Source organism: Lissotriton vulgaris, unplaced genomic scaffold (genome assembly GCF_964263255.1).
Source record: "Lissotriton vulgaris unplaced genomic scaffold, aLisVul1.2 SCAFFOLD_1819, whole genome shotgun sequence".
In the NCBI taxonomy this organism is placed as follows: domain Eukaryota; kingdom Metazoa; phylum Chordata; class Amphibia; order Caudata; family Salamandridae; genus Lissotriton; species Lissotriton vulgaris.
Window position 1 is genome coordinate 317,300 of NW_028245548.1, and position 24,970 is coordinate 342,269.

General features: G+C 44.8%; 1 protein-coding gene across 1 annotated transcript in view; it reads left to right on the forward strand.

The window, feature by feature from the left end:
• Positions 1 to 24,970, forward strand: part of LOC147666366 (3-hydroxyanthranilate 3,4-dioxygenase-like) — a 308,626-nt gene that overhangs the window by 127,971 nt on the left and 155,685 nt on the right. Inside the window, exon 2 of the mRNA XM_086949101.1 lies at positions 10,790 to 10,868. Coding sequence (XP_086805227.1) covers positions 10,790 to 10,868 — 79 coding nt within the window. The remainder of the gene's footprint in view (positions 1 to 10,789; positions 10,869 to 24,970) is intronic.

A 24,970-nucleotide genomic window follows, 5' to 3' on the forward strand; every position in this document is an offset into this window, starting at 1 on the left:
ATCAATCAAGGGTGCTAATACAGGCCCATAGAGAGCTACCTTGACCATCCAATCTGGGGAAATCATACAGAATATAAGCGGACAACGTCCTAGGTAGAGAGCAGGGTGGACTGCCCGTAATATAAGGAAGGAGGGTGAGATTCCACACACACCGACATTTCCGCTTGGGCGAAAAACTAGGGGCACCGACGGAGAGGTGAGACTGTTTCATGTTCTTACGTTTTTTTCACTTTTCATTGAGGTGACATGAGTGCCATAAGCCCGGACGGTCCTTTAACTCTAGAGACCCTGCTCTCTACCTAGGACGTTGTCCGCTTATATTCTGTATGAGTTCCCAGGATTGGATGGTCAAGGTAGCTCTCTATGGGCCTTTATTAGCACCCTTGATTGATTTGTAAAGACTGTAGTATACTGACAGGTTCCTGTCCATACTTATGTTTTGCAATCTAATGAGGTCTCTTGAGAAAGTAATTAAGTCATGCAGAGGCGCTTATTAGTGCCTACATTGCGTTTTATGTCTTGTCAGTCATTAAGTCATGCAGAGGCGCTCATTAGTGCTTACATTGTGTTTTATAACTTGACAGTATATGCATTTTCTTAGTGTTAAGTGTCTAGTGTAGGCTTGTGGTAGGGTCTTTATTATGGTCTGATGGTGTTGGCATCTATCACACGTTTGTTGGGTTATTTGTGTAGAGTAATTCGGTTGGATCCGGTTAAGTCATGTGCTAACGGTATCCTTTTTTCTACACTATAGAGCGGGGCCTCATGCTCCCGAGCGGTTGCCGGGTGAGGTGAGGTCTTCACGCACACAAAGCTGGGTGAGTATCACTGTGAGGAAATGCCTCTATGTGATTAAGCTATTATGCTTCTTCCATAATGCGGAATGTAAACTGTTCACGCAGGTGTATGTAACTATGTGGGTTCTGTGTATTCTTGCGGTTACATGTGTGCAACCCAGTGTTGGTGACAACATTTTTGTTTTTTGATAGGAAGAAGACATGCTTCCCTTCCTACAGTGGACTTTAGAGAGTTAAGTTCCCGGTAGATATGTAACGTTTTTTTAAGTACATTTTTGTTATTCTTGATTCAATACATCACTTATATTTGCAGTAGCTATTCTACATCTGAGGTCCTGAAGAAAGCCGGGGTAACTCCCCTTTAGGCTGAAACATGTTGACCGTCTCAGACAGCGCCAAAGGGTAGTCTTACTACCTGACGGGTTTTTAATTTTTGACACTTAGATCTCTATTTTAAACGCTTCTTGAGTCTTAGTAGTCATTTTTATTTATCACGATCACTTGAGCACTGCACTTTATTGACATCTTTTTGCTGATGAACATCATGGCTAGAGGTTTGACATCCACTCCCGCACTGACACTATATGGTCGGACGTGGTATTGAATGTTCATCAATTCCCACATGACGTAAAATCCACCAACAAGGGTGGTCTGATGGGAATTGTTCTAGCATCTGTGATTCAATAGCATTTGCCCACACATGCATCCAACTGTCTCACAGCCATCCATATAGTTGCACACCATCCTTGACTGGTCTGCTCTGTTTTTCGTTTTGGACCTCATACAATCCCTATCCAATGTCGTGGACCCCTCCTCAGATACAGCCTTGCCACACTTAAGAATTTTGAATTTCAGAAAAAAGACTTAAGTCACAAAGTAAAACTTATGACCGGTTCATATCTGGTTGGCATATCCAACACATCCTCCATCGCGGTCAGCCTGAATCACACCTAGGTCCTAGTCCATTGCGACCATTGGCTATTTGTGCTTTTTGGAGCTATTATTAATTTACACATTAAAAATTCATATCTCCATTTGCCGTGTTGGATTTTTGTCCTTTTGGTGTTATTTTGTTCATTTAATTTTGGTCTATTTTTTCAAACTTAGAGTCACATTTGATGTGCTGTTGTGAACATGCTCTGCCCATTGCACCTGTTTGATCGAGCTGCCACGGCCGGGCTGAAGAGCTGCGCTGAACATGCGCTGAACTTGGCTGACCGTTGCCCTTTCCGCTTACGCTGAGGGACTCTGTTGTGGGAGGCTCTGTCCAGGGCATATTGATATTGAGTGTTTTGTGTTATCTAGTTTTTAACTAAGCTTTGCACATTTTCTTGACTTAAACTGGTTTGCTCTGTGCCATAGATAACGGGGTTGAACTCAGGTTTAAATGGCTGAAACCTTTAACTGGACTAAACAAGATAATTACTTTATAATTTATGCTGAACTATCGTCCATCCCAATCAATAAATAATTTACTTTCTCACATGGCCTTTAGTTTTCAAACCATTTGATCACCTTAGGTAGTAATAGGTTATGCTATATGCTCAGTGACAAAGAAGTGGAAACAGGGCCATATACACAGCCTCCCTTTTAGGGCAATGGAGCGATTTAATTGGGATAAGGAAAGACGTAATAATAATAATGGCCTTTAGTTTTCAAACCATTTGTTCACCATAGGTAGTAATAGGTTATGCTATATGCTCATAGAGAAAGAAGTTAAACAAAGGGCCATTAACACAGCCTCTCTTTTTAGGGCAATGGGGCGATTTAACTGGGATAAGGAAAGAAGTAATGATAATTATCTTTTTTTGGGACTATTCAAAGCAGGGGCCTTCAAAATTGACCTCTCAGCCTAATGCAACATAGTAGGTATATTTTCTCATCTAAAAGTATTAATAGTAATGGTATTGTTACCATTTTTAATATTACTATCACTAATATTACTACTAATCAAAAACAATATCAATAACTTGCATTTTATGTTGCCACTTGAGTAATACTTGCTATATTTATCCTACTCGAATGTAGCCATTTCATCAAAATGATGTAAAAATGATGAGTCTACTTCACTTTACCAAAAATCTAATTTTAGATTTTACATTTTCTCAAAGATGCACTGTCATCTCAGGGAATGCTATCACAGATAAGTGAGTTAATTTTAGAAAATCAGCAAGGCTTTTTAACAAGTGAAACTCTCTAACGTTTAAGCTAAGCTGGTATATATAGGGGCATTTGGAAATCACCAGCTTCTCTTCTTATGTTTACCTTTGAAAACTGTAAACTCAAAAATTAAGAACTCAGTATGATATACAAACAAATATTTCTGAATATAATGTCTTGTACTAAATATCACGTATACTTAAATTAATAATGTTTCACTTGATTCCACCAGATGGTAGCATTGTATAAGCCATTACATAAATATTTCTGGACCTTTTCCATGTTAGATATCATCAGGAAGATTTCTATTGCTAAAGGAAGAGAAATTTTGGAAGGCAAGAAAAGTTAAAAGTATGTTTCCATATGCTTTTACTGTTACCATATGTCGGTGACAATGATGTATGCCCACTCTGCAGCACTAAAATAAGTAAAATAAGTGCAATAGGATCTCACCAAACAGTGTGTGTGCATTGCTAATTACAGATCCTATCAGGCCAAGTTGTCATCACAACAATAAAAGGGATTTTAAACTCAACAACAAATAGAAACAAATCCTCATGATGCCTCTAAAAATATTTAACAATTATTTTGGGAAAATCCATATTGTTATCAAACATTTCTGTGGGGTAATATATAAAATAAAGCTATATTGCAGACTTTAGATTTTGGGCCTCTGCCCAATTTACTGTGGGTGACCAATCCCAATCAGCCATTGGTCCTGCAAGGCAATGGTTGACCGCAGGATCGCCACAGGCAGCCAACCCCTTGCGCACGTCCTTTGGGAAGTCAAGTGGGTGCTAGTCCCTTAGTTCTCTTTTTATCACATTTTAATTACATTTCGGGAGGGGTTTGCAGTCCCCATTGTGGTGAGCCGTGAATTCTTAGAGAATTGGAAGCACTTGTGGTACTTCCTGCAGGGCGTGTGGCACCTGCCCCTGGTTCACAATCCAATAATTGGCCCAATAAGTGATAATAAATGTTTGCTATGGGTTTCGCAGCCACGAGGCAGAGTTCGTGAAACTCAAATCCTTGTTGCAGGTAAGCAAAGCCTACCTCGTGGTTGGCAAATTCTGTGGCATAATCTATTTTTTTTTAATTTTGATACCAGGAGGGATGCCTTTTGCCCCCAACCCTCTTGACCCAGTCATGGGTTCCACATCCTGCCTATTTTTATCTCCATCATTTCTTTTTCAAGACCCAGGAACAATGGCCCCAGATTTGGAATAACTGAAGATATCTGTCAGACTCCTGTTCAGGGGGCCACGGGGCAAGCAGGTGCTAATGGCCCCAGCTGTGGGGTTTGAGGCTTTTTACTGTCCCAGGACCTGGCCTACTATATATTTTGAGAAACTGGATCAAGTACCCCTTCAGCACTTGACTCTTAGTGGTAGCACAGAATAAACTGTCCAAGACTTCTCGGGGTTTAGGTAGACACGGGGACGGGTGAACACTGGCTTACAACTCTAACTACGTACAGCAGCATCAATACATGATTGTTCAGTCAAATACTTGCTTTTATGAAAAAAGGAGTACTTATATATGAACACAAAATAAAAGGCAACATTCACAAACAACACATACAGTTATTGTGGTCAGGGCTGTAGTGTTTTATAGGTGGGTCCCTGAGTCCAACTCTCCTCTCATAGCAGTAATGGTTATTTCCAATTCACTGTAAATGATATTCAGGTTAAGCCGCACTAGCAGTCCCAGTCTCACAATTCCCACTCCAATGCTTTATTGATGTCAAAAGTGTTCCATCGCTGAAGTGCTATCTGGCAGGCAAGTTCCCCTGGGGGCGTCTGGCCCGCCAATCAGTCTTACACGCGTCGGCAGGATACAAACAACGGGAATCTGTGAGCATGTTCTCTTTGCAGTGCTGAAGCTGCAGCAGCTGTCTACTGTAAGTTTTTCACATGCTGCCTGGATGGGTCTGCATTCTAGTGTCCTTGAATTCCTCACATGTGGTCCTGCAACAGCAGTGAGTAGGGTGCTCTTGTGATGCTGGTAAGTTTCCTGGGATCCTACACACAAGTGAGGGGGGTTACGATGCACCTGGCACTGGTCCTTATTAAAGGCATGGGCCTGCTCGGGTTACCACGGGGGCCTCCTTGCTCTAATGACAGTCTCAACCTTATCACCCTCCTTGCCTTGTTCCAGTGGTCTCCCTGGCATATGGGGTCACCATTCCTCCTCTGAGCACAAGCTACTTCCTGATTTGCACAGCAGCAATTTTCTTGGCTCCCCACCTGGCTCATAAGGTCGCCAGTTTGAATCAAACACATGTGCTACAGTCAGAGCAATCTTCACAGTGACCCCACCTGGCATACGATGTCCTCGACTTGGTATCGGCACACGGGCAATGGTCCAATTAGTACAGCAACAGTTATGACTCATTACATTGCTGCCCTCCTCTGGCATACAGGTGTCAACAAAATTTCCCTGCACACTGGCAGTGACCCGATTGAAGCAGCAGCTGTCTCCTCAAACCTCGCCACTGGAATCGAATCACCAGGATCTCTTACTGGACCTCGCTCCCTCCAATTCTCTTCCTCACAGGGCACACTGGTCTTGGCAGCTAGGCAGGCTCCTGTGCTCAAGGGTTCAAGGGCAGGTGGTCTTAGGTTACATGGGCTATTTGACAGTTGATGGCTTTGGTGGTCTATGGAGAGTTATTTGCCCCCTTTGGCATACAACCATGCTCTTCTTGCTCTTTGTGAACCCAGTTACACAGTAGCACCTAGTCGACAATCTATTTGTGCGACATGACAGGTAAGGTAAACACCTTCTTTTCATCTCCAGATACAGTGTAGCGAATGTGGTTACTCAATAACTCAGTACGACACCAAGTCTCAAGTCAGTAAGTTTATTCCAAATTCAGACCCAGAAAAAGATCAATATATGTTAGACTAAGCATTATCATATAAAAATAAGTTACAAACCACAGGAAACCAAATCTCCTGAAGCAATTTGTCCTATACAATAAAGAGAAAACAACTAACTTGATCATTGTTATGTAAGTAATAAGTAAACAGAATTTTGCATTAGGTTGCATCAATTTGTCATTAAAAAATAGCATTGATCCTCATTCTTTCCCTACCCTATCCATAAGTGACAACCCTAAACTAAAGCAAAGGTTTAAGGTAAGGTGAAATTAGAAATATGTCAGCTGTCAGAGTCCTCAGTAGAAGAAACTCCAACATGGGCCAAGTAGCATAAAGCCACACTAACCAAAGCAAAGGTCTGTAGCTCAAGATGTCCTAAATCAGAATGCTAACCATCCCTCACTAGGTTGCATCATAACACCAGTAACATCCAAAGGACATCCCACAAACTGTACAGAGAAAAATGTCCATACTATAAGCACACTGGCTTCTTTACACCACCTTGCCATTCACATAAACCGTTACTCCAGTCGTCCTTGGTCTAGTCTTCTTCTCACACGAGCAACACTCCTCCCATCTTGTTATCGCTTTTCCTCCGTACCAGTTGTCGCTTCGCATACCTCACTATCTTCTGAGAACAAAGACACTTTTTCTCTCATTAACGAAGTCTTGTCCACCTGCATTGGCAATACAAAATAGATGCAGCATTTCTACTGCAAAAAAAAATATGGATTCAAATGTTTACTGAAACGTGAGCTTGAAGTCAAATACATCTCAGACCCACAAGTTAGGCTAAGTTAACATGTGGATAGGTTACATTATGTGCACTTCTTTACACCCAAATAAATCAAACTTTTCAACACATACTTTAGCAATTAATACAGTAGTAAAATAATGATTCTTTTAGTAAACATCTTATTTTACCAATTATCCGTGACCGCTTTAGTAAACGTTTCTCATGAAATACTAATATGTGAGCACTACCATTCTATCAGTCACATTGCTAAATGCACATATATTTAGTTAGTTAATGAGGATATTTTAAATATGCATTACCCCCACTGTCATTTTCAACATTAGTCACATGCAGTATATGTGATTGTGGACTACATGTGTCTATAATGCACTCCTAACACAACCCTTAGGGTAGAGTAATTTTTACACTACTCCACCTCCACCATCTGTCCCTACATAAATCCTTCATTTTATCTATGTACATGGTGCCGAGGTTTATTCCAACCATGTGCTTTCCATTGTTTATACATGTTGTCTTTGTGCGAAAAAACTGGTTTTATTGTACTACTGACATAAATTGGAAATAGCCTGTATCACTCATGTGTCTAAGGCCCTTACACATTATGCGCCCCACTGCTTGCCGCCAATTGTCAGATGCTAGTTCAGACGTCATGTGCAAGCAGAAGCAACTGGGCCCAACTGTGGCCTTTTACTCCTGATGTCCTGTGGCCCTGCCTACTATGAATCCTGAGCAACTGAGCCAAGTACCCCCTTAGCACTTGACTGTCAGTGGTAGTGTGGGTCAAGCAATCCAAAATTCGTTGGTGGTGAAGGTAAAAACAGAGGAGTGAACACGGGCTCACAACTCAAAATACGTTCAGCAGCAGCAATACATGATTGTCCACAAAAATACTTTAAAAAACAGTATTTATATAGAAGCAGAAAGTAAAATATGGCATTCACAAACAATACACACAGTCCGCTGAGGTTAGGGCTTTAGTGTTTTATATGCAGGCCCCTGAGTACAACTCCTTTCTCCTAGTGGTAGTAGTTATTCCCTATTCACTGTAGGTGACTATCAGGTTGAACCCCACCAGTAGTCTGAGACTCAGGAGTCCCACTCTGACTCTTTATTAAAGTCAAAAGCGTTCCAGTGCCGAAGTGCTATCTGGAAAGCAAATTTCACCAGGGCCAACTGATAGGCAAGTTCACCCGGGCCATTTGGCCTACCAATCAGTTTTTCTGTGTGCACCCTTCTGTGGTCATTGAAGTTGCAGCAGCTGCTTCCGGAAAGTCTTTCACACATGAACTGGGTGGAACTGCAGTCAGGTGTCCTCATGTTCCTCACACGTCATCCTGCAGTGGCAAGGGAAGTATTGTTGCACTTCCAATGCTGGTAACTTTCTTGGGAACCTCCCTGCTGGTGTGGGGGTGTGTTGCATCTGGTGCAGATCCTCTGTCACTGCTTGGGCCTGCTCGTATCACCACAGCAGCCTCATTCCTCCGATGACAGTCTCAACCAGAGCACACTCCTTGTTTTGTCCCGTTTGCCAGCCCTGGAATACTGGGTCACCATTCCTCCTCTGCTCACGGGCTATGGCCCGATCAGCACAGCAGCAATCTTAATGGCAGCCCCACATGGCATGCAAGCTCTCTGACCTGGCATGGGCACATGCACAATGACCAGATCAGTGCGGCATCAGTTATTGCTCACTTCACTGTGGCCCTCCTCTGGCATACGGGGGTCACCAACTTTGCCCTGCTCATGGGCATCGGCCCGATCATTGCAGAAGCCGTCTCCTCACACCTTGCTACAGGGATACAATCCCCAGTATTCCCCCTGGACCTTGCTCCCTCTAACATTATCCTCTCCCTCATAGGACCAGCCGCTGCCCATGCAGGTAAGAGCAGTGGGGTGGTGGGGCTGTGTGAAGGGGATTTCGAAGGACGATGACGAGGGAAAATTCATTATTTGTTTAATTGTCCCTCGTCATTGTCCGTCAAAATCCCTCTTCACCAGGCCCCACCGCTCTTACCTGCACAGGCCATGGCTGCACAGGACATACTGGTCTTGGCAAGCAGGAAGGCTTCAGTGTGCAAGAGTAGATGGTCATACATTTCTTGAGTGATGTCCCTTCAGCCAGCTGACTGACTAGCAGGCCTTGGCCCCCAGTCCTGGCCATAGGCAGAAGTCTTGCAGAGCTTTTCTGCGCACAGCCTAGCTGGCTGCTTGATAGTTGATGATTTTGTGGGGCTCAAGCTACCCTTCTAACAGTCCCTTTCTAGACATCATATGTGATTACTAGTCTCTGAGTCTTTGAAGTTTATGTTGGGGTCTGCCTCCTTTTGAAATGCCATCTCCTTTGCCCTGCCCTTCCTACAAAAAGCAGTCTGACACCGCAGGAGTGACTCTATATCTGATATCCCCACAACACAGCTCATGGGAGTGACTAGAGGTTCACACCTGGATGTCAGCCACAGGAATATGCTTATCAAAAGTTTACCCCAGGGCCTCAGTCCTACTCGTTATGATTCTCTTATCAGCCCCATTTCCTTCCTGAGATGTGTCCATGTCCATTCCCAGTTACCCGTCTCTGAATCAAACAGAGCCCCCTTTGAAGTGTTCTTGAGAGCCAGGCTCTCCCTTCTTCAAGTGTGTCCCCCCCAAGCTTACAGGAATGCAGCAAGCCACAAATCCTTCTTGGGTGGTTCCTCTACCTCCTTAACTCACGTCCCTCCAGTCAGTCCTAGGTCTTTCAAAATAGAACCCAGATTCTTCCATGTCTTATGCCCTTCACAGCTACCACATGCATATTGTATGCATGCCCTGCACAACACTACATACTTCATGTATTGTACCATTCATATGGTCTCAGCGCAGGCATATAATATACATGCACTGCACTATCTTTGTATTATACCATTTACTGGTACACTTATTGCCAGCACATGCATGTGCACATAAGATACCCTCACAGCACTGCATTATCCCTGAATTGTACCAGGTAAACAAACACCCAGCGCAATTGTACCGCATACGCACTGCATTCTACATAACACTGATGTAAGCCCAAGGGATGTTAAGCACACAGCAGCAGAACTTTAAATGAGTGAGCCTGTAGGCCTCAGTCCAGTGACACAGATAAAAAATACCTGTTCACTCCTACTGATCACTACAAGATATACTGCTGGCACAGTGCTCATGCTGCTTAACTCCTGCTAAAGGCAGGAGCCTTGCAGCACTATATGAGGGTGGCACTTGGTGCGCCCCTCTTGGCTCAAAAAGACTGCAGTTCAGAAGACAGGCCTATGTCATGGCGCACACACAATATGGGTGTTCACCCATGACAACAAAAATCAGCATTAGGGATTCAGACATCTTTACATTGAGGGACTTATTGCAGGGGTACACGTCTATCACCGTGTGAGGGACTTTTTCAGTCCCACCTAAACATTTTTGGAGGATAATATTTTTAATAGTATCTGGTACAGGGTGTTGTTCTAATTACTAAAATATTTATATTATAGCCCTTCAATGACGTATTATTACAGATTTAAAAAGTAAAAAATATCAAAATAGCCGAAAAAGTATTGTCAGTAAATAATATGCCTCTCTGCGGCTGCATGGTACTTGTGGCTCTGCTCCTAGGCTAGGTATCAGTGTGAGCTGTGTGTGAAGAGTTTCCTCGCTTCCCAGTACGGGGAACACAGATCCAACTGATGTCAGTCGTATTAGAAAAAGATAAAGTGAGGAAAGGGGCAGTGAAATGCAGGCCATAAAAACTGACCATCTACTAAAAACAGAAGCCAAAAATACGTACTTCGCAGCAGTGGTTTGAGCATCCTGGCATTTCCAAATACATTTTATATCTGTCGAACAGGTGGAAAAGAATAAAATAATAATAAAACAATAATAAAATACATACGTCTGCGTAAGTATTCTAGAACTATGCTCCAGCAACAAACAGGAGTTCTCATTTTTGGATTTCCATGTTACTTTATTGAAGTGCAGAACGTCCGCATCCAAACCGTGAAGTAACTATTCTGTTACATTTTTTACATGAGTCCAGAAGGCACTCAATAGGACAATAAAAGAGCAGGATGTGCCGTAAATGAAGATTTCCAGTTTCGAAAAAATTCAGCTCGGTGCTAAAAATGCAGATAATCGCAATATAGCGCTTTCTACTAACTTCCTTAAACATCTTTGTTTTTCAGGCACGATCGTCAGCTAAATATAATGTTTGTAGGTGGACCAAACCAGAGGACTGATTATCACATTGAGGAGGGTGAGGAGGTAAGCTGTTTCTTGTTTTTAAAGCATCCTATGGAGCGATCTTGACTATTTTATTTTTGATGAACTCACTAGACTGGTTTGATGGAGAGTTTTTGTTCAATTATTTCGTTTTTAGGCTTTTTTCCCCACAGTGGTATGGGCTAGTGGAAGATAATGTTAGGTGACGTTTTCATAACTAAGAGAGGGCAAATGTCTACTATAAAAGGATTAGAGATTCCAAATGCAACCCTCTTTAAATGAGCCCAAGCCACACCCACCTTTGGACATGTACAATTAAACGACGGTGTTTAAAGCAACACTTCCGAGTACCGAGTGACATCTTCAGGATTTGTTGGGCTCCTGACAAGATATACTTTGAGGCCCCCTGTTTGGAATACATTTGAATGTAATACCCCTTTTCAGCTCATTGAAGACCTCGTGATACCAAATAAATGTTGAATAATATGTTAAACCTTCAGATTATGGGGTACGCAAAAACAGCTAAGAGCTCATGCTGCTTACTGTCTGTCATATGGCTGAGATACCCGCCACCCCCTCTCAACACAATCCCCAAAGGAGGGAAACCGGAAACAGCTCTTAAAGTTTTTTGGAAGAGGGAGGGAGTGACCCTCCCGGCCGTATTTATTAAAACAAAAATTAAAACATTAAACAGTTCATATTAATGTACAATTTCATTACCACATTGCGATGTTTGGCTAACCTTAACAGATTCTCTAATACAGAGGTTCTCCTAGCCGAACTAACATCCTACAAAACATTTTCTTGAAATATTGAAATTGTACATCCTAACGTTTAAGGGCCAACGGCAAGGTCGTAACCGGTGTCAAGATCCCTAACCAGAAATACCCCCCCCACTTGGGAGGGGCGACAGCACTGAGGCGTACCTCAAGTGCAAACTACCAATTTCCCTTGACTTGACGGGGGCATCCATAAACTCGACGCCAGTTAAAGGTCGTTCGAGGACTCGTGTGAGGTTATCTAGAAGGTATCGTAGACCTCCCCCCAAACCCCGCACAACTTACCACATCTGCCGTCGCAGACGTTACTGGCCCCGGGAAATTCCCCAGGAGGGGGCTGTAACCCCTCCTACACAGGAAGGGGCCTTGACCGCCTTTCCTTTTCTTTCGGCGACCCATCCTTAGAAGGGACCGCCTCCCCGTTGAGGGGCCAAAGGCCACCTCTCCCGAGCGCTCCCATCCGTGTTGGGTGACGCCCACTCATAGGGATCTTCCAATTAGTGCTCACCGATCATGACCTTACCGCCCGACCAAAATAAATACGACAATTCTAACTAAATTACTAAATGACTCAATTACTTGAAAGACAGTAACAACAACCACTTTATTAAAACATGCTTACTGATGAACACTAAAGCAGGATTACTTTATTTGTAAAACGTACCACAAATTGACCATTCTTTATTGCATATTCAACGTTATCACGATACTAATCACACCTGTAAACAAAGAATTAGAGTTACCACCTCAAACTTTATTCAAAACAACTTGCTGTCCTCAGGGGCTGGTGGGTGGGTCAAAATTGGCTCTTTGTTCCGTCTCGAGCTCTCGTACAGCGAGGAGGTGCAGCTTCAGAGCACAGGAACAAGAGGATGCCTTCAGGTCTTGCGTCTCTTTTTATCCGTCTTCAGGGCGGGCGTAAACCCGCCCCTGCCTGCCCCGAGGGCGTGGCCAGCCGCGTCAGTGTCTAGGCCAGCCCACTCTAGGGCGGGAAAAAGCGCGCCCCGGCTACGCCGCTTCGGGCATACCAGCCGAGACGCGCCTCCCGCCCAAAATGGCTTCCCGGGGGGATCGAGGCACTCTGCCATACGTTCGGGGGGACCGAGTGGTCGCCCCTTTCCATATGGCTGAGATACCCGCCACCCCCTCTCAACACAATCCCCAAAGGAGGGAAACCGGAAACAGCTCTTAAAGTTTTTTGGAAGAGGGAGGGAGTGACCCTCCCGGCCGTATTTATTAAAACAAAAATTAAAACATTAAACAGTTCATATTAATGTACAATTTCATTACCACATTGCGATGTTTGGCTAACCTTAACAGATTCTCTAATACAGAGGTTCTCCTAGCCGAACTAACATCCTACAAAACATTTTCTTGAAATATTGAAATTGTACATCCTAACGTTTAAGGGCCAACGGCAAGGTCGTAACCGGTGTCAAGATCCCTAACCAGAAATACCCCCCCCACTTGGGAGGGGCGACAGCACTGAGGCGTACCTCAAGTGCAAACTACCAATTTCCCTTGACTTGACGGGGGCACCCATAAACTCGACGCCAGTTAAAGGTCGTTCGAGGACTCGTGTGAGGTTATCTAGAAGGTATCGTAGACCTCCCCCCAAACCCCGCACAACTTACCACATCTGCCGTCGCAGACGTTACTGGCCCCGGGAAATTCCCCAGGAGGGGGCTGTAACCCCTCCTACACAGGAAGGGGCCTTGACCGCCTTTCCTTTTCTTTCGGCGACCCATCCTTAGAAGGGACCGCCTCCCCGTTGAGGGGCCAAAGGCCACCTCTCCCGAGCGCTCCCATCCGTGTTGGGTGACGCCCACTCATAGGGATCTTCCAATTAGTGCTCACCGATCATGACCTTACCGCCACAGGCCGGATAGTTGACCGGCTATCCGGACCCCCCCACAAAGCTCCTACCTAAAGGTCATGTTGTAACGTTTTTAACCATGCTAAGAAGTCTCCTATGAGTAACTCATTCCCCACCCGAGACAAATGCACACCATCCCCCAAATACATACTGTCATCATTAATACAGCCATGCGAAATAGAATGCAATGTCCTGGAACGGAACAACCGACTCACTTTGTTATTAAGTTTTCTAACAGAATGATTCAAAGCGGAAATAGAAATAGCCCCCCGCCACACCTTTCGTGGGATCATATGGGACCACGCAATTGTGCACCCCGGAACTCTCCTCGCCAACCAACTTACAGTGGAAAGCATTGCCTCCAGGAGAAGTCGTCTACCGGTGGTGACCAAATCATTGCCCCCTAAATGCACTATAACTATAGCCGGCGGTGACCTCGTCCGCCCTAACAGACCCCAGAAAAATGACTGAAGCTGGTCAATACAGAGACCGCCTCTTCCGTGGAAGGACACCCTGTACCCGTATTCCCCAGCTACGTGAATCATATCACCTGCTTTGAATACGTCCGCGGCACGCCTCACGTATGAGTGGCCCACGACCCACACCTCCTTTTTCACAGCCGGTGATGTCTGACCGCTGGCCCGGTGTTGGGTCGACTGCATAGTCCGCCCCGCCTCGTAGGCTTGCGTAACTGAAAACCAAACAAAAACAAGAAGCGTGAGTACATTATTACAGCTTCACAACATGTGCAACCGCACGTATCTCTTATAACAATTGGAGGACCAACGCCCCACTCGTTTCACTTGTTCAACATTAAGACCCCTGGCTGTAGCTTCCGTAGCAGCCCCTATCCGAAAGGAATGGGTCCCAAATTCGCCCGGGTTCAAGCCCGCAGCGGCAATTGACATCGCAAGCACCCGCTGAAACTGAAATTTCGTCAGTGGGGTGGCGTCTGCGTGCCTTAACAAAGTCCCCCCCCATGATGCCACCCTTCGTGCTAGGTAATCTTCTAAACACTTTACCGGACACATGGAGGACCCGGGAATCCTGCGTATGATTACGCAGTCACCCATCCCATCTTGATCAGTCTTGGACCTTACAAAGGAGACTGTCATTGTTTCTCCCCTGATCTGAACGTGTTCCTGGCACAAACCCCCTGCCACATCCAGTTTGTTCCTTGCAACCAGTTCGCTTACCCGCATCGCCCCGTGAAATGCTAGCGAAAAAGCGGCTCGGAACAGCACCGCCTCAAACTGAGATGAACATGTGGCCGGGAGTGTGGCCAACAACTGGGACAATCTATCCAAACCTATCGGGCGCCTTTCATCTAATCTGCGACCCTCAAGGCGTTGCCACCCACGCAGCGCTTTCTGTACAACGAAAGACGCTGTCGGGTCCTGGATAGCGTGTGCTCTGGCAACAAAGGAAATGGCAGCACGATGCCTCTGGGCCGTAGCCACCGATTTCCCAGCCCTACGTAATGACATCAGAAAATTCACTACCCATTCCTCGTGACCCCAAAGCCGCTCTCTATCAGTCCCCAAAAAGGCTAAATAGGACCGAAACGCCCCTTCGTATGCCTTCCTCGTCCTTGGTGCTAGACTCTCTCCCACGAGGTGACGAAGTTCGGGGCACCGAGAGACCAGAGAGCTTCGGGAAAGGGTGCCGGCTCTGGGTCCGCTGAGGGAAGGAAACCCGAGAAAGCCTGCATTTGAAAACGAGACAGTGCATCAGCCGCCTGATTCATTACCCCTGGGACATGTTTTGCTCTGAATAGCACATTCAGTTGCATACACAGTAAAACAATTTCTTTGAGCAGTCTTAAAATCAGTTTACAACGTGCTGCCTGACTATTGATGCACTCAACCACGGTCATATTGTCAGACCAAAATATGACAGAGTGATCTTTGAACCCTTCGGGCCAGGTTCTCAGGGCCACCAAAATGGGAAAAAGCTCCAGGAAAGCAATATTAGTTGTCAGACCACTGTCATGCCACCATGTCGGCCATCTCTGTGCCGACCATTTTGTGCCAAAGATGGCACCAAAACCCATGCTTCCTGCTGAATCTGTCCACAGCCCCAGCTCGTCAGAGGACACGGCTGGTTTGTTCCAGACCACTCGACCATTAAAATCCGCCAGAAATGCTAACCAAATACGCATGTCCTGGCGGACCTCAGCCGATAGTCTCGTGTGATGATGGCCCTCCTTTAGGCCGCCCATAGCTTGGGAAATTGACCGGGAAAAGGGGCGGGCCATTGGTATCACCCTCAGGGCAAAATTCAACTGTCCCACCAACTGCTGTAGTTGATGCAGCGTAACTTTAGATGCATTTATACATACTTGCAGAGTTGCCCTGAACTTCTCAACTTTGTCAGCTGGCAATCGAAAACAACCCTCACTGGAATCTAACTCGATCCCCAGAAACTCAAGGCAAGTCGAAGGACCCACCGTCTTACCTGGTGCCAATGGCACACCAAACTGTTTCATTAACACACAAAATTCGGCCAAGGCCTGGCCACATTCGAGATCCTCGGCTGCCCCAAGGAACAAAAAATCATCAAGGTAATGCATTACATGTTGGAAACCCGTCTTCTGTGTGAAGACCCATTGTAGGAAACTACTAAATTTCTCGAAATAGGCACAAGATATAGAGCACCCCATCGGCATACACCTATCCATGTAATAACAACCCTGAAACATGAATCCCAGGAGACGCTGGTCGTCTGGGTGTACCGGGAGCAGTCGGAACGCTGATTCGATATCTGATTTCGCCATCAGCGCCCCGGGCCCCAGGCGATTCAAAATGGCTACGGCCTCATCGAAGGATGCGTACCGCACCGAACACACTTCTGGATCTATTGCATCGTTTACAGAAAGACCACGTGGAGCTGATAAATTATGAATCAGTCGGAACTCACCTGGATCCTTCTTGGGGACCACCCCTAAAGGGGAACAAACAAAATTCTGGACCGGGGGTACACTAAACGGGCCGGCGACCCGACCTCGAGTCACCTCTTTCCGGATCTTATCCTGTACTACGGTCGTATGCTGCAGGACGGAAAGTTGATTTTTACACTTTTCCACACCCTGAAAGTCCCCCACCGGGATGCGGAAACCATAGGAAAAACCGTTCCGCAGCACCCCAGCAGAAGTACGATCCGGGTATTCACTGAGCCAGGGAATCATCGCCAAGGTATCAATCGGGGTAGGTAAAGGCGCCCCTCGGACTATATTAGACCTGTTTGGCGCCTCCTCTCCCCCCATTATCACCCGTTTTGGCTCTGCACGTGGACTCAGGATGGGACGACCCGCATCCACTACACTCATGTTTAAATTTACACGATCCCTGTGGCCTAGTACATTTACCTCTGTTGAAATTAAAGCAGAACCCCCTTTTTCCTGCATTGCCGGCAGGTCTCGAGTGATCTTCGGTACCCGTACCTGAACGAAAGGGCGTCCCCCCATAATGGCGGGAGGATTCGCCAACATTACTTCCTACCAATGGCATTTTCAACATACCCGTCTCCTTCATTTTATCCCATGTCAAAGAATCGTAACAATCCCAGGTTAAGCTTTTGTTATGCTCCTTCGCCTTTCTAAACAGATTATCGTAGCAGAACCACTGGTTACCCTGGTGTGATGTCGAGTACCCCATGATTCGCGACTGATAGGTTGGCAACTCGGAAAGCAACTCAGGCCTACGTTCCCCTAAGATCGACGTAAAAATTCCCCATGCCTTGCCCCAATTGCCAATATTCTCGTTCACTTTAAAGGCGGCCATTTTCGCGCGCCAAACACTCGGGTGCATGAGATCCTTCTGACCCTTAACATGCTCCACCTCATAATGATCAACAAGCAACGAGAAGATGTTCACATATTCCCCTGCCCAAATTTTTTCCTTAATCGTCAAAGGAACATGTTGACCCAATCTTTCTCTACGAGAGGGTGCTGACTCATCCCTCGCAATCGGCAATGGCCGCTTACCTGCACCGGACGCTGCCTCTGCGGTCGCACCCGTCCCTGGTGTCCTGTCCACTACTGCAGCCGGCACGTACACCTTGGCTGCCTCCCGTTTCTCACGCAGTTGCTTCATCAGCGCCTGCGCGTCGACAGCCGTGGCGCCCTCGTTACCTTTACCCAACCACGCTGCCAATTGTGCTGCCAGCTCAGGTGGCATATCGTCCTCGGACACGGGGGTGACCACAACGGGTATCGGATTCCCCTCCTCCGGCACGGGAGTTGGTGCCTCGAGCGGGGCACTGGGACCCGGGATGTCTTCTCCCGCTGCTCCCCTCCTGGGCCTCTTGTTTTTCCCTCCCGGGGCTGCTCCCGCCAAAGGACGTTTTGGTCCCCCTTCTTCGTTCTTATCCACCCGCTTCTTTAGTTCGGACATCTCCTTCATGAGAACACGCAGCATCTGTTCAGTAGTCATGCGTTTTCCCGCCTTCTTCGGCATTCTCCAACAGAGTAACTGTAAAACAAACAAGAACGATTAAAACGCTCAAAATTGGCTCTTTGTTCCGTCTCGAGCTCTCGTACAGCGAGGAGGTGCAGCTTCAGAGCACAGGAACAAGAGGATGCCTTCAGGTCTTGCGTCTCTTTTTATCCGTCTTCAGGGCGGGCGTAAACCCGCCCCTGCCTGCCCCGAGGGCGTGGCCAGCCGCGTCAGTGTCTAGGCCAGCCCACTCTAGGGCGGGAAAAAGCGCGCCCCGGCTACGCCGCTTCGGGCATACCAGCCGAGACGCGCCTCCCGCCCAAAATGGCTTCCCGGGGGGATCGAGGCACTCTGCCATACGTTCGGGGGGACCGAGTGGTCGCCCCTTTCCAGTCAAACAGTTCCAAAGGAAAGCTTTAATTGAGCATGGACAAAACCATTTCGTTTTTAATTTTGATCTATAATTTTTACTTGCAACCACAGGAGGGCCCAAGTCTTTTGCTGAATTGGGAAAACTGATAATGACACCACAATATTTTTTTGTTCGTATACAATCATGTAATATTCATAAGATATGGGCAGGGCTTTGAGCCATGCATAGAAGTCAATCGATCATTTCTAAAGAGCAGTACTATCACCTACAGGGGTATCCGGGTGCTGAGGTTGCTGTGTCTGCGTCGAAAAGCCAAGTTTTGAGTTGCTTTCTGACCACTGCCAGGGATTGTGGCATTCGGAGGTGTAGGGTAGGCCATTCCAGGCTTTGGAGTCGATGTAGGAAAATGAGCGGACCCCGATGTAGGTGCGATGGATACGGGGGACGTGTGCGAGAGCGAGTGATGTGGAGCACAGGTGTCTCAACGGAAGATGGAAGTTCAGCCGGTGGTTGATGTAAGAAGGTCCTTTTTTGTGGAGGGCTTTGTAGGAGTGGGTGAACGTCTTGAACTGGCATCTTTTCTTGACAGGGAGCCTGTGGAGGTTTCTTAGGTGAGGACAGGTGTGGGTACGCTTGTAGAAGTCCAGGATGAGTCTGACTGACTTGTTTTATATTGTCTGGAGTCTTCTGAGGAGTTGCGTGGAAATAACAGTGTAAAGCGTGTTGCCGTAGTTGAGGTGGCTGGTGATGAGGGCTTGTGCGAAGATCTTTCGGGCATTTACTGGGATCCATCTGAAATGTTGTGTCAATATTTACAATTTTTCTTATCCCAACAAGAGAGTCTAGGAAAACTCTATAATAACCAAAGAGCACAATATTTTTCTATATGTTCCATCTACTTTTATATGCCACAACTAATGTCTTGACATGGTGTTAGCAAGGGAATATGAAAGCATGTTTTCAGTTATAAATGATTTGGCCCATCTTTCTCGCTATTCCTCAGTGCTTTTAAGCAGGACTAGGCGACAACTGTCCCCATATTAACATAAAGCCATTGAACTCTTTGACATGGTGTAGTCCATAAGGTCGCTGTGTCTCCACTTAAATAGTCCAAATTGGAGGATTTTCACCAAAATATTAAACCTCCATTTCAAAATCCTGGAAGAGTATAGCGACAGCGTAGCTTCAGGAGACTGCATTCAAACACAGGCATTTGAGATTCTGTCCTTTACATGGACCTGGAAGGGTCATTATAGACGTATGACAACTCCTCCAGTGTAAAAACTACAACTATTTTGTCATTCCAGCCAATTGCTATACCTGATCTTTATTTATTGATTTCCCAAGGGAAGGGGGGGTGTTATTCCTTGATTTCGTATGATGCATCCTTTCCCTGGCTACCCCATTCCCTGCTGCTCAGCCAGTATGAATGTGATGTGTATGTGGAATGTTAGAATGCTTGATGAGGAAGTGGAATGCTGGGGTGCCTGGTGGAGTGGAGAGAGACAGTTGGAGAGTGTGGGCTGAGCAGCAAGGATGCTGCTCCTGGTGGGTCTCAACTGATGAACTACCATCTTGTAACTACCATCCTGTAACCAAGCTAAATAAACCTCTTATTTACAACTTACCTCATGGCTACCTCTGGATTTCCTTAGAATGAAACTACAACTCCACATTGTTTGTCACTCAAGATTACATCATCCTGATTGAAGGATCCAGAACAATTGAAATTTGAATGGTAGTGTCAATTTGCATTTTTCAGTCCATCGTTACGCTGGTTAGGGCTGGTGGTAGGTAGGTCTTGTGCTAGTTTGTGGAAAGCTTACTGGTTAGTAGATTCTCCTTTTATACCTGTGGAAACCCCCACTTTTAGCTTTTAGATCTCTATTCATCTCTGCATTGTAAAGTTACACTGAGTTTGACATGGTGTCTAGTGTAATTCTCTTGTCAAAATTATTATGAACTGCAACTGAGCAGGTCTCACCTTTTAGTATAAGATTATCTGCCTGCAGAGAGCTAGGGTGAGTGGCTTTGGTTCGTTTGCACACTTCATGTGTAGTCTAAGCGAGGAAGACATACGTGAGATTCAGTTTGTCTTGTGTGGACAGTTGGCCTTGTGGACATTCAGAAGCCAGAATCTGTAGTGCGTTTACACTGTGCACTTGACAGCTAAAACTTGTTAAAAGTGTAATTTTGTATTGACCTGTTCATAAACCAAGACCTAAGGTCTTCCAAGCTGAAGTATTACAGGTCTGAACCCAATAGGCTACATTCTTGAAGAGATTTACTTTACTGACAGAGATCGAGACTGTAAGCAGCATATCAGGTGGTGTACTCAGTCGGAAGAACAGAAAAGGACAAATTCATGCCTCCAGTGCCCCTCAGGAGGCACCCTCTATATTTGGGATGGAAGGGGGATGTCTTAGGGGGCGGAGAGGGACATAGCAGAGCTGATGTGACCACTCATTGAAAACGTTTACCCAGTGGCAGCTCCTCAAGGGAGTGCTGCGGGGCGGGTTGGGGAGGGGCAGGGGCAGGGTGGGGGGTAGTAAACCCCGGAATGTGGCAGAACAGAGTTGAGTACATATATAAATAAATAAAATGAATTACATTGCGCGCTGCATCGCCGATTTGGCGTTGCAGCGCAAGAAATATAATTTGTCTTATTTATTCATGTATATGCACAACTCCGTTCCCAACAATTCGGAGTTTACTACCCCCCACCCTGCCACTCCCTCGATTCACCGCCTGCAGCACTCCCTCGAGGAGCTGCCACAGTTGAAATTCTTTTACACCTCAAAGTTCAGTATAAGAAAATAAACCTATGTATATTTGGTGTTGTAAAAATGCACATACGTTTTTTGTGCTGCACAGGGAAAGTATTTTTCCCTCTGGCGGAATCACCCCAATGGACGAGATCTGTAAAGGCCTTTTGTACATGTAGACTGAACTCAGTATGCCTATCAAAACATTATTTGGTCCATTGGAAAGATTAGGCAATGTAACGGTGCACTGAAACAACCCTGGTTCAAAATTGCATTTGCCTAATTTTCCCATCCACAGGGTGAAACAACCCTTGGAGGGAAGTAAAGTAAAGTAATGCACTTTAAAACACATCATCCTTCACTCACATCCAATAAGGGCAAACAGCCAATGATGTTCCTTGTTTGTGTTTCTAGGATTGCTCTTGATCTGTCACATTTACTTTTAGTATTTTCCTTATCATTTTGAACCTGCAAAGAATGTTTCTGTTTATTCTGCCTGCTTTTGTGAGTCCGCTTCTGAGAGAGCTTCATTACCCACTCTTTTTGGCCCAGTTTTTGAAATTCTCAAAGCAATATAACATATAAACAACGTGACTGAATGCCTTCTCTTCACAGCAAGGCTGGGGTTACTCAAGTTTAGGATCGATGTAAAGTCCAGTTGAGTTTGACATTTATCGATCTATCATTAATTATTAACAACGTTCCCTTGTTAGTGTATGTGCACATCTAAAACATTAATCAGCAAAAAAATATGAGAGTTTTCCTACAGGAAATAACTTGCTTTGAAAAATATATTTTTTGAGTCACAAGGTATATTGTACCGAACGTGCAAGATTGTGGACATAGCCTAACTTAATTTCCTACCCACAACATTCCAGAGTAAACCTACAGTATGTCACAGAACGTTGGGGTATATTTACTAAAGTGTTGTGCAGGTACTTTAATTGCCTTCACTACTATTAGCTGCTAAAACCCCTGTAGTGACTGCGTCGAGTCACAGTATCATACATTGAGCTACTCGGAAGTGGAGGACTAACGCGCAGGAGCCCCTGCACTTTCAACCTACTGTTCAACTGTCAAAACACATATTACAACATTCTATAACATACATCACAAGATTCTAAACAAGAATACTTGCTTAAGCTCTTTTCAGAAGACACGTACAAGCATACTGTACTTAGCAGGTATTACGCATCTTCCTTTCTCCCAGAACAACACAAATGACAGCACAAAACCCCATATACACAAGAATACACAACCACACACCACAAACAAATAAGACTTAGAAAATAAATATATAAACACATTTAACAGGTGTGAAACCAGCTTGCCTTAACAGTCGATCTAGCACTTTTTCCTCTACTACTAACTTGAGACAAAATTTGAAACTTTATTTCTCTTAGTGGGTATCAAACATGAATCAACAACATTTATATCACTATCGAGTGGTTGACGCATTTCCCTTGTACCAATTCAGGAGAATTATTTCCACCCCCATCACATTCCTCTGGCACCTTTTCACCTTAACCACTTTTGCCAGATTCCACCAATATCTGCCACTAAAGTTAATGGCATTGCCACACATTTTCTCCACCCTGACAGGATTGCTGAATTTACTCTTTCCTTTCTGGACATGAACAGAAAGGTTTATTTGCACTAAGACGCCAATCTTGACATGAACCAATTTGGCACTCTTCCTATTGTCATACCATAGTTTCTGCTTCTGTTAATTAAGCTCCACATTTCTCTTTACCAACTCCATCAATCGTTTCACATCAGATTTACTTTTGATCTATCATGACATCTATGAAAGACATAAACTAGTATTAACCTTGCTGCACCTCATTTGTTTGAATGGAGACACTTTAGTTGTAGAGGGAGGTTTGGTCCTATAAAACCCTAACATAATGCTCACAGCTCGCACCTTTCAATATTTGAGCTTTTGGCCCACCTGATGCACTCCCCCACCACCCGGTTCATCTTCTCTACAGGCCCATTGGTTTGAGGGTGATACAAGGAAGTTTTAAGATGTTTTACTCCACATTCCCTAAGAAATCTCTCAATTTCCTACCACACAAATTGTGCATCTTTATCGGACACAATCTACTCAGGAAATCCCTCTCTTACAAATAGTTTTCTAAAGAAATCAACAATGGTACCAGCATTAGGACCTCAGACATTTTTTTAACTCAGGCCACTTTGAACGGTAGCCAATCAAAAACACTATACATCTGGACCCTCCATGTAAAAAATCATATGGTTCCATAATATCAATGCCTAGCTTAATCTATGGTCCATCTGGACAATCAAAAGGCATAAGTGGGGAGAAAGACACCTTCAGGTTTTTGATAACAGACTTGCATATCAGACAACTTTACTCAAATCCATCTACCTTGGTGTTCATTCATGGCCACCAAAACAACTCAGAAATCTGTCATTTGGAAAGTTAAGAACCCAGATGACTCTCATGAGCATTTGCAATAATACTACTTCTCATGGTGTGTGGGGGGGGGGGGGGGGGGATCAAACTGTCTGAACTTAATAGAAGACCACCCTCAACAGAAATGTCATCACTCACTTTACAATATGGCTGTAACAATGGTGAGAGAGCTTTCTCTCTAGGTCAACTTCCCTTGATGAGGTTTATGATTTGCTGCAAAACCTGGACTCCTGACATGGCTTCCTTCCATTCTTCCTCAGAGCAGACCTTCAACTCAGGAATTTCAAGTGAAGCTACTAGATAGTCCTCAAAATCTTCATCCAACAAATCAGACAATATGACTTCTACAACACTATCCTCTTCACTTTTTCAAGGAAAACGGGAAAGAAAATCTACTGTTCTGTTCCTTCCAACCGAAATATGGTTAACAACAAAATAATATTGCATTAATTTATAAAACAACCTTAGAATATGTGGAGAGCAACACTTGCTACCACCACCACTCACAATGCTCAATAAAGGTTTATGGTCTGTTTGCAACTTAAAGTGATTTCTCCACACATAGGTGCGTATTTTCCAGCAACAGTCCAGAAAATTGCAATTTTGCCTCCCTAAGAACCCTTGAGTAAAAGCTATAGTAAGTTCCCTGGTTCCATCAATCTGTGAAAGCGTAGCCCCCTAGCCCAACTTGGCTGGCATCAACAGTGATGCAACAAGAAAACCTTGGGTCATAAGGTTTGAAAGCATCACTTTGAATCAATAAAGTCTTAATGTATTGAAACAGCAGATCCCACTTCTCACACCACACAACTTTTTTTTGGAGGCTACTAATGACCTTTACTTTTGTAGCAAAATTAGGAATAAAACATGAATAGAACTCGCACAGGCCTTGTCAGAGAGAGGTGGAGAACATGCAAATGCTGAACCTTGCACTACTTTGCAGTAATTACACTCAAGGGGCGTTCCATGATTTTTACATGGGCGTTTCCATGCAACCAATGGATTTTGATCCAAAGACATATCTACTAATAATAGTCAACAGGACTTTGCACCAAATATTAATGGTTTCTAGAGGCTAGCATGAAGTTTGAGAGAGGTTTTCTTTTTTCAAAACTTTTCCAACTTTTTATGTCTGCTGAACTGCACAGCATGCCTACAAATGTCTTAGCATGGTATTTTAAACTGGATGGGTAACCTTCCAGTACAAAACTCTTATTTGACATGACACATACTCCCTTATGCTATAGTGCAGTGTTGGCACAGAGGGAAACAGCACCATATCTTAGTACGTATGGCGCTGTTCTGCTCTCTCCATTTCACACAATTCAACTTTGTATGAAAACTTTGTAGATCTGCCCCATAAGGTCCAAGTTCCATAAGTACTTTTCCCGACACACAGTTAAACTTTAATCCTAGCGTGCAGTATTTTCTATTTCTCTATTTGGTATTTCTGGTATTTATAGAGCGCGACACTC